The 11,026-nt window shown below is 39.5% G+C and overlaps 1 protein-coding gene across 2 annotated transcripts; it reads right to left on the bottom strand.

Moving 5' to 3' along the window:
* Positions 1–6,688: 6,688 nt before the first annotated feature.
* LOC138839357 (heterogeneous nuclear ribonucleoprotein F-like) lies at positions 6,689–7,946 on the bottom strand. Of its 2 annotated transcripts, XM_070038931.1 has the most exons (2): positions 7,820–7,946; positions 6,689–7,684 (listed from the first exon to the last, which is right to left on the bottom strand). In XM_070038931.1, the coding sequence occupies exons 1-2, from the start codon at positions 7,934–7,936 to the stop codon at positions 6,689–6,691; spliced, it is 1,113 nt and encodes a 370-aa protein (XP_069895032.1). In that variant the 5' UTR covers positions 7,937–7,946. The 2 variants fall into 2 exon arrangements, with proteins under 2 accessions (XP_069895032.1, XP_069895031.1); XM_070038930.1 differs by having other exon boundaries at positions 6,689–7,946.
* Between the last annotated feature and the right edge of the window lie 3,080 nt (positions 7,947–11,026).

Here is an 11,026-nt window from a genome sequence, read left to right on the forward strand (position 1 = left end):
CCTGTCGTGGGGCCTGAACTCTGGGCCTGGGCCACAGTGCCACTTCCGGCTTTTTTTTTTCTTTTTGCTTATGTGGTGCTGAGGAATCGAACCCAGGGCCTCAGGCATGCAAGGCAAGCGCTCTACCACTGAGCCACCTTCCCAGCCCCTCAATTAATATCTTTGTGTACACTTGCATACCACCCAAAGGTATTTAATTTATATATTTATAAAGTAATTCTAGCTTCCACACATAACCACATGCAATCTTTGTTTCTCTGGCCTGACTTCACTTAACAATTTTTTTCAGGTCCTTCCATTTCTTTGCAAATGATGTAGTATCATTCATTCTAATGGATGAATAAAACTCTGATGTGAGTACATACATTTTTTTGATCCATTTGACTATTGAGGGGAATATGGTCTGTTTGCATATCTTGGTTCTGGTGAATATTGCTGCAATGAACATGGTTCTGCTGGTGGCTTTCCTGTGCCCTGGTTTGTAATCTTTTGGATCAATGCCTAGGAGCAGAGTAGTTCTATGCTTAGCTTTGAGGAACTTCCATGCTGTTTTCCAAAGTAGTTTCTAGCCTACTTATATGTCTTATGTATTAATTCTGCTCATTAATTCTCTCTCTCAACTAGAAAGTAGGTTCAGTTATGTCAGAGGTTCATTTAAATTTTTTTGTTCATTGCTATATTCCCCAAACCCAGAATAGTGCCTGCTACAGACTAGGTGTTCAATAAATATGTATAGAATGAGTGTGTGAATAGTACTGTTTAGATATTCCTTATTGAAAGGCAACCACTAATTTCCCATCTACCTCTTCCCTGACATTGCTTTATATGTATTAAACTCCCCCCCAACATGTATGGACTCTTTTATCAGATTAATTGTTCCAATTGAACTAAGTGCTATTTTCTTTCTTTTTCTAATTCCCCCTTGAAGTTCCTGTTATCTTGCTGGCCATGTCTTTAAACAGTTTCTTCTCCTCACTTTCCCTAAATTTTCTTTCTTTTTGTTGGTTGTGTGACCTGAACTATGGGCCTGGGCACTGTCCCTCAGTTCTTCAGCTCAAGGCTAGCGTACTACCACTTGAGACAATGCTCCACTTCGTGCCTTTTCTGCTTATGTGGTGCTGAGGAATTGAACCCAGGGCCTTACTCATGCAAGGCAAGCAGTCTACCACCTTCTCAGGTCACCTTACCTAAACTTTTATTTGCATGCTAATTAAACCAAATGATTGTGTCAGTCCTGCTAACTCTACTAACATTGTAAGATTCTTTGATTTCTCTCCAGTAGATTGGAAAATTTTATTTCTTAGAAATCAGTTACCCTCTTTGTTGAAGAAACATGAGGTGTAGGGTACAGCTTTGCTAAGGGATGGGGGATTCTCTTATCCTTACAAATCATTACAAATGAAGAATTTACAATTTTCTCTTTATATGTCCTCGCCTTCCAGCAAACCAAACCCTGTGACTATTTTCTACATTGGTCAGCCTCTCAGACACACTAAGAAAGGTGAATGTGTGGATAGATAAATGTTTGGTACTTATGAAGAAGCAAACAAAGATAAGAGAAGAAGGAGGTCATAATATTCTGTCACAGGAATATTGTCAGAATTTAAGAGACATAGCTGCTTTGCCTTCATTTATTACAGAACTTGAAAACAAGGTATCCTTTGGCCTACCTGTACCTTTTCATCTGAAAATGAAAAAAAAATCATCTCTACAAAACAAAAATGAGCAATAAAAATGAATGGCTGCATGCAATGATGTCGTTATATTTTAGTTGGTAGAGTTATATCTTAACAGGCTTAAAAATAATTTGAAATCTGTTTATACATGGAATATTCACAGTGGAATACCTAAAATGATGTACTGCAGCAAAGACGATTAACTGGCTTCGCATAGAAGTAGTCAATTGATTTTTGTGTTATGTGTAGGTCTATTTTGCTCTTGAAATCTGGAAAACATACTTCTGCTGTTGAGTATTAAATATTTTTAAATCTTTTTATTATCTTTAAGTAGCTGTACAAAAAGTTCCCATTCTACAAAACAGTATATGAATACAAGGTGTCTGACAACATTGTCACCATCACTCCTAACCCATCCCTTCTCTCACGTTTCTTTTCTTTTCTTTTTTAAATTGAAATTAGGTGATTACATAAGTTTCACATATTTCACAGCATTGTGGAATAGTGATACTTAGCTAAAGTCACAAACACATTTTAGCCTTCACAAGGCATATAGACATTATCATGGCGTATACAGTTTGTGAATTCTGTGAACTTTGACAATACAATCATTTCTTCCACATCAGGTGATGTTTACATTTCTTTCCTTTTGCTTAGTATAGGATGTTCCCTCTTTCCCTCTTATTCCTCCCTTCCCTAGTATTAAATATTGATGGATATTTTACTTATATGAATCTATCATTCCTGATGAACTACAGGATGTTTTGTTTTTCCAGTATTGAGGCAGGGTTTATGATCTGTTGCTTAGTTCCTCATGAGCCCATTAGAATAAATTGATAAGATATTTGACTAAAATTCAGTAATAAGTCTATGTGTATGGGACAGACGTGTGTTTTAAATGATAGAGGTTGGGACTGAATCCATGATCTATGCAACTAAAATTGATGACAATTTCCTTTTCACACTTAAAGCCTTCTTAACATCTAACAGTTAGTCTGAATCTGCCCTTCAAAGACAATGCACAGTGTCTCCTTCTAGAATACCATTAAAGAATTCCTGGAAAACTGGGGACAGCATTTTTTTCCATCTTACCCCTGTTACCTGTAGTTATTCATTACTTATTTTAGTGAATGGTTACCACTTGCCTTTCTGAAGGTCTTTCTCAAGCACTGCTAGGTAGAACAGAATGATTTTACCCAGAACAATCCTCCATGTTCTTCCCTGTGTGGAGCCATCACAATCTCCCTGCAGTCTCCTGGCAAGATTTTAAGTCTTCCCAGATTCTCAAAAGTGTCCTTGTCTAGAAATTTCTGAAGAAAATAAACTCTTTTAGATTAGGTCACATCGCAGTTGACAAGCCCTTGGTAAATGTATTTAACTAAATCGTTTAAGATCTTGGGCAAACATTTCTTGCACTGACATTTGATCCACATACATTCTCATTTAATCTACCCTAAAAAAGTTATAACATATAGAGGGTAAAAGTCACATGATTGTTCTGCATTAAGACCTTTAGATTGTTTCAATTTGTGATCAGCTAGCTCAGCTATCTTTTTGTTCTTGGCAATATTTTTCTATTATAAGGATCTGGAACCTCACCAACCCAAATTATCACTATATATATAGTGATATATATATATACTAATATATATGTATATATGTATGTCTCTCTCTATATATTAATTGCCAATAGTTCCAGGGAAGGGAATTTGTTACATTTCCATATATCTTTATGACATATTCCAGTCATTCTCCTTCCATTATCATTCTCCCATTTGTCCCTAGTACTTTCAAATAAGTATGCATTCAAGTCCCAGTTCCCATACTTTCTCAACCACTGAGTCTTAGTGCTGAAAAATGGCAATAATATTCCCAAGGTCCTATTGCATTCCTAGCTTTGCAGGAAGATCAAATGGCAGTCTCTACCCAATTACATGAGTCAGGTAATGAGTACATTTCCTTTTGTACAGTGTCTTCTCTTCCCTCACTTTCTCCCAGTATCTATCTTCTTTCCATCTCTACCCACAAGTTGTATAGTTCACTTTTATCAGTGTCCAGTGATCTATCTAGTCTTAAATGTTTTGAAATATATATTCTTCTGGAAGCTCTCACCAAGACTGTGCCTTTGGGAGCATGCATTGGCTTGAATTAATTCTACACACACACACACACACACACACACACACACACACACACACACACACACACACACACACACACACACACACATCTTGATGATATCTAGGGTCCTATTTTATTCCAAATTCATTTCCAAATGAATTTCCACAGTGTTACCAGCGCAATTGTCCCATGAATAGAATTCAAAATTTCTGTTCTTCACTAAAAAGAAATAATTAACTTATGAGATCTTCAGGAACTTCATCCTCAACAGGCAATTTATAGCCGTCTGAATCAGAGGTGTTTAAGAAAAAGAACAACAACTAAGTGATACTTTTTTTTAGGGTAAACATACGGGATTTTCATATCTCACTACTAGGTTTTCATGAGAACTGAGAAATAATTCTTTCTTTATTTTGGTTATGGACTCCACATGTTTTTCCTGTAGGAACTTCAACTGATGGAGACATGTCTACCAGGGGACAACTGGGAAAGAACATTCGCATTTTAGAGTGAATGAGCTATTCATTCTAACCTTGAAATCAACTTGTCAGTTCCACTAACTACTCCAGCTGCCCCTACCCCTTATGGTGTCTTTTTTCAACTGTATCAAGTCTGTATTTCCTCATCTAACTTCTGAAACCAAATAGGACTTGTAATATTTATCTACTCATTCACACACACCTAAAAATATTTAAGATGCACTGTAATACTCAGTGTTAGGCCCAGCGCTTCATATTTAGACATGTTTTAATTTTGGGGGAATTTGTGATGCTGGCAACAGTGGGGTTTTTTTCTAATGAACAAGTCAATGTCTAATTTTATTTCTTGGTTTAGTGATATAAAATTTAAACATTCCAATCAAAAGCTTGTAATAAGCATGGATTGAGTGCCAAATCTTTAAAGATTGTGTATAATGGGTTTTATTATGAAATTTATATACTCATATACATTCCATTTTGATAGTACTTATACCCTCATATCCTTCTTATTCCCCTCCCATATCTTGCTGTTTTTGTTCCTTCTTTCCAAATAACCCCCTTCTACTTTCATTGCTGTATTTTGCCAGTACTGAAATTTGAACTCAGGAACCTCATACTTATTAAGCAGGTACTCCATGCCCCTAGCCCTTTTTGGTCTAGGTATTATTGAAAGAGTGTCCCACTTTTTGCCAAGGCCTGTCTGTGCCATAATTCTCCTATTTTTCTGTTCTTTTTTTCTTTTGTCTGTCATAGGGCTTGAACTCTGGGCTGGGCACTGTCCCTGAGTTCTTCAGCTCAAGGTTAGTGCTCTACCACTTTAGCCACAGCACCACTTTTGGTTTTCTGCTGGTTAATTGTAGGTAAGAGTCTCACCAATGTTCCTGCAGGAGCTGGCTTTGAACCGGGATTCTCAGATCTCAGCCTCCTTAGTAGCTAGGATTATAGCCATGAGCCACTGGTACCTGGCAGTCCTCCTATTTTCTGCTACTGCTGTAGCTGGGATGACTGGTACACACCGTCATGCCTAGCTTTTTTATTTGAGATGAGATCTCACCAACTTTTTGCCAGGGCTGCCCTTGAACTATATTTCTTCCCAATTTCTGCCTCTCAAGCAGCAAGGTTTATAGACATGAGACACTGGCACCTGGTTCATGTATTTTTTTTAAATTTTTGGTACTGGAGTTTGTGCTTACTAGGCAAAGGCTATACTACTGAAGCCATACCTCTAGCCCTCTGCACTAAAAATAATCTAGATTCTGCATTTTAGAGAAATAACATACGTGTCTTTCTGAGTGTGTCTTATGTCACTGAACATGATAATCTCCAACTCCTCTTTGGTAGGGGAAAATGGCATTAAGCAAAACTACAAGTATATGACTATGATTTTTGCACACCAACTATTTTCTCCATGCCTCCTCAATATAATCTCTGTGAGAGTCAGGTTAGTTTCTTCTTTGATTAATGAATACATTTCCATTCCTTTTACATCAATGCTTCTGATATTCCAGTCATTTGGGAAGTCAGAACACATCTAATGCACCTTCAATGCTTAGTCTTACTGTGTTCTGTGTTATCTGAGTTTCTATCTACATCCTAAGTAACTTGTTATGCCACTTCTTTAACACTTAGTGGTTTCAACAGGTATAACAAACTATAGTGGGAAGAGCTGTGTACTCAGGGACTTACTTCTGTGAACTTTTTCATACAATGCAAAGAATCTGAGCTTAATTATTCTTGTCTATGAAATGGGTAAATGCATGTTGAACAGTGCTGGCAGTAAATATGATAATGTTAGATATTTTTATGATTTCAGATTCATTCATACAAATTGCTGCTTTTTTGTGGAAAAGTCTTTAAGAAAAAAAGTCAGTTAACAAAAATTTTCTTTTTAACAAGTTTCACTTAGCAAAATGCACCCGAAAGGAAATCACAGTACAAAACTTTAAGTCAAGGCCTCACCAATTCCTACAGTATTAGTATTGTGTCTCAATTCACAAAACTAACTTTTAAAATGCGGAAATAGAAACTAGAATGAACCAACAAGAGAAATGTTTCTCTTCGAATGAAGGACCTAGCACCTTGAGTTCTCTAAAAAAACAATCGGCCCACTCAATGTGCTCCCTGTGGTTTGGTGTGAAGATCCAAAATCTAACAGTCAAAACTACTGGAAGGGAACGTCACTATCAAAATGTGAACTGCAGAAAGTGGAAGTAGATAGCTTGAGTTTACTCCATATCAGATGCTAGAAGAAAGGTCTGCATGAGAACACTGAAGAGGTAATTCCTTTAATCCAGATTTCACAAACTCATGGTGCAATTTGGGTCCCACTGCTTCCTCTAGTTATAGACTGCTCTCTCCCTGCTTCTTGGCTGCCTGGGAATATTTGATTGAAACTCCAATGCTTTTAAAAAACTAGTCATAGCCACCCATGCTGTTCTGACTGGTGTAGCCAGTACCATAACAACTGCTCACAGACTGGCTGTCTAGGCCACTGTAGGTGGCCTGGGCAGCAGACACCCCCATGCCCTGCATCACCTGGCTGCTGTATGCCCCATTACTGGCCCCTGTGGTGGAATTCAGGAAGAGTTCTATGTATCTGTGCTGCATGTTGGCCCTGTCTTTTGACATTGCTGCCACTGCTTCTTCGTGAGTAGCAAACTCCACATCAGCCTCTCCGGTCACTCTTCCATCAGGCCCGATTTCAATGTGTATTCTCACAGGGTTGAATGGAGAAAAGAAGTTGTAAATGTTGTTCTCGGTGGCTTTGGAGGGCAGCCCCCTCATGTGGACACAGTGGCCAGTGGTGCTCTGCACGGTGAACTCGCCATCCCCGTATCTATGGTCGTACATGCCCGAGAGACAGTAGCTGAGGTCTCGCCCAAAGAGGTCGGTGGTGAAGCCATAGCCATCGCTGAGCCCGCTATACTCCTCGTAGCCCCCATAGCCTGCACTGTAGGCGCTGGACCTCATCCGATCCAGGCCTGCCTGCTTCACAATGCCAATGTACCTCCGGGCAGTGCCAGGCCGGTCATAGGGCCCTGGGCGCTGCACAGACATGAACTTCAGGGGTGGGTCTGAGTAGGACCTAACTTCCTCCTGCCTGCTCTTGAACACCTCGATATACCTGTGCCCTATTCCCTCCTTGTGCTTCCCCAGGGCCTTCTCAGCTAACTCCTGCGAGGCAAACTGCACGAAGGCCTCCCCTGTAATCTTGCCCTCTGTGTCCACTGGCAGTGTGATCCCACTGGGCACAATTTCTAACCCTGAAAAGAACTGAACAATTTCTTCCTTTGTGCATCCAAACGGGAGGTCTCGGAGCCGCACAAAGCCATTGTTGGTGCTGGCAGCGCTGTTTGGAATGCTGTGCTTCAACACCCAATCCATCTCGGTTCTGTGAGACTTGAACACCTCGATGTACCGGTGGCCCATCCTTTCCCTGTCTTTTTTCAGGACCAAGTTTACATCATCTTCAGATTCAAGTTCAACAAAAGCCTTATCACTCTGCCTGCCTTCCCTAGTGTAAATGAAATGGACCCCTGCAACCCCATCATGAATGGTGCAGTCAGAGAGAAAGTTCTGCACATCATCAATTGAGCAGGACCTGGGCAGGCCACGGAGTTTGACCACAAAGCCTTCACCTCCCTCAGGGCCCAGCATCATGGACACTTTGCAGGACAGATTTACACAAGCTTGGGTAGATTTTGTAGCTCAAACAAGCACGGATGCCTTCAGTGGGAGATACAATAGATGGTAGAGTGTTCTCCAAGAAAGGTTTTCATCAAGCAACAGCAGATGACAGCCAGGGAACCCCAAATTCCACCCAGGGACCTAAGGGCACGGGACAAACACATTACTGTGCAACTGGCACATGTGCAGCCACGAGGAGGAAGAAAAGGAATTGCTACTTTTATAAATGGGAAGACAGAGGCCTAAAGCAATCAAGTCAATATTGGAACCATTACCCAATTAATTACTAAACATGAATGTTTAACAAACTCAGGCATTCTTACCTTCACTTCAAAGTCTTTTGAGAGATTATACATTTGATTTTTTGCTTGGTGATTGATTTAAAAGCCTCAGATCCTGCCCTTAACAAGATTTTGTTTAACATAGCTAAGTTATAAAGCCAACCCAGATGCCCCTCAGTGGACTGAAAGGAAAAAGAAAATGTGGCATATATACAAAATGGAATTCTATGCTTTCATCAGAATAAATGATATTGTACCATTCTTAAGGAAATGGACAGACTTGAACAAAAGTATACTAAGAAAAGTAAGCCAGCCCCAAAGAAACATAGTTTGCATGGTTTCCCTGATTTCTAGTAATTAGAATGTGCCTATAAATCTACAAGTAAACACAATGGATGGTAAAAGACAAAAAATTTCACAGTGAGACCAAAGGAGGACATTCGTAGGAGAGGATCTCAAAGGCTCAATAGCCATGTGCATATGTTTATCGAAATTGAGTTTACCAAAATGAGCTCCAAGAAATGGAGACAAGAAATTTTTATGCTATTTAACTTATTTTTGTTTTGTTTCCCCCCCTTTGTTGCTGTTTTTTTGTGCTTTTTTGTTTTTTAAATTTTATTTATTTTTTTAATTTTTTTTATTGTGAAAATAACGCACAGAGGGGTTACACAAGGTAATGAGTACATTTCTTATCAAGCATTGTTGCTTCCCCCTTTGTTTCCCCTTCCCATTCCTCTTGCCCAAGTTGCAACTTTGTTGCTGTTTTTGAAGTCTGTACTTTTTTGTCTTGTATGTGAGTTTATCTGTTTTGGGGAGGGTTAGGTGGAGCACAGAAGTGGTGGGACAAAGATTGAATAAATGCAGCAGTGATACTCATTAGACACTGTTGAAATGAACTATACAATTTGTGGAGGAGGGCGTTGGGAAGGAAAAGTGGGAGAAAATGAGGGAACAGTTAACATTGTTCAAAAAGAAATGTACTCATTACCTATAACTGTAGCCCCTCTGTACACCCTCTTTACAATAACAATAAAAAAGCTTTTATCCGAGTCTTGTATAACTAATATGACACAGTGTAAGTACCACATTAGGACCCATGCGTTTAGCTGAGGTTTGCTTCATCACCAGTCAAAAGAACATTAATATTTAGGATACTGGATCAGTGCCTATGAAAATTATTTAACATCAGATAGCACAATAGGCTGGTGAATGCATCCCTTATATGTTGCTTCTCAAAATGACCAGAATGGAGGACTTCACACAACTATCCTGCTTTGGACAAGTTACTTTAACTTTTTAAATCTGTTTTATCTTGCTGTACAGACTATCTCTGTGGTCCATTTCAGTTATGGCATGTTTTTGTTTGTGTATATATGTGTTGGCACTAGGGTTTGAACTCAGGGCCTGGGCACTGTCCTTCCCCACTGTCCCTTAGCTTTTTCACTCAAGGTTGGTGCTCTATCCCTTGAGCCATAGCTCTTCTTCTGGATTTTTGGTGCTTAATCAGAGATAAGAGCCTCATGGACTTTCTTGCATAGTCTGGCTTCAAACTATGATCTTCAGATCTCAGCCTCCTCAGTATCTAAGATTATATGCATGATCCACCCAGCTAGTTATAACAGTTTTAATTGTAGAGAAACTTTCAGAGAATTTATTATATTTTATTTTGCCAGTCATGTGGTTCAAACTCAGAGCCTGAGCTCTCTTCTGAGCTTTTTCACTCAAGGCTAACCCTCTACCACATTGAGCCACAGCTCCACTTCTGGTTTTCTGGTAGTCAATTATATATGAGTCTCATGGAATTTCTTGCCTGGACTGGCTTCAAAATGCATTCCTCAGATCTCAGCCTCCTGAGTAGCTAGGATTACAGGCATGAACCACCAGTGCCCAGCTAGAGAATTCCTAGTAAGTCATAAATATCTTTCTGTTGAAAACAATCACACTTATCTTAAGACCTAGTACAAAGGTATTAAAGCAGTTCTTGAGTAACATAAAAAGAAGTCTAGGCTGGGAAGTTGGCTCAGTGGTAGAGCGCTTGCCTTGCATGCATGAGGCCCTGGGTTCGATTCCTCAGCACCACATAAGCAAAAGAAAAGGCCGGAAGTGGTGCTGTGGCTCAAGTGGTAGAGTGCTAGCCTTGAGCTGAAGACCTGAGGGACAGTGCCCAGGACCAGAGTTCACCCCCACGACCAGACCCCCACCCCCGCAAAAAAAAGAACTCTAATGAATTCTGTAGCCTAGGGTAGCACATACTTTTACAGTCAAATGAATGGCAGGAATAGTTGAGGAAAGGAAAACAGCCTAGAGTCTGGGACTACTACTACTTTGGAAAAGTGATGATTAATGAAAAACTCAGTTTGTAACTCTTGCTTCCGGTGCACTCTTGAGAAATTCCTAGAGGACAAATAAAAGAGAAAATGCATGGTTATTTTCAAAGATTTAACTGTGTATACTTGTATGAAATGCCAGTTTGAAGTCTCTTTGAACAACTAATATGCATTTAAAAATATAGGTCAGGGATGTAAAATATGTCCTGTCCGGAGTGGAGGTACTACTGGGAGTGAAGAGTGTGAATGGGGAGGGTGAAAGAGGATGAATATGGGGCTGGGAAGATGGCTCAGTGGTAGAGCGCTTGCCTTGCATGCCTGAGGCACCATATAAGCAAAAAAAAAAAAAAAAAAAAAAAAAAAAAAAAAAAAAAAAAAAGAGAGAGAGAGAGAGGATGAATATGGTTGAAATACTTTATATACATGTGTGCAAATGGGACAGTAAAGCTTTCTGC

Source organism: Dipodomys merriami, unplaced genomic scaffold (assembly GCF_024711535.1).
Source record: "Dipodomys merriami isolate MVZ:Mamm:240054 unplaced genomic scaffold, mDipMer1.0.p SCAF_3, whole genome shotgun sequence".
Lineage (NCBI taxonomy): Eukaryota > Metazoa > Chordata > Mammalia > Rodentia > Heteromyidae > Dipodomys > Dipodomys merriami.

Excerpts from the sequence above, each read along its gene's own strand:
- LOC138839357 (XM_070038930.1), bottom strand. The coding sequence starts at position 7,936 with ATGATGCTGGGCCCTGAGGGAGGTGAAGGCTTTGTGGTCAAACTCCGT.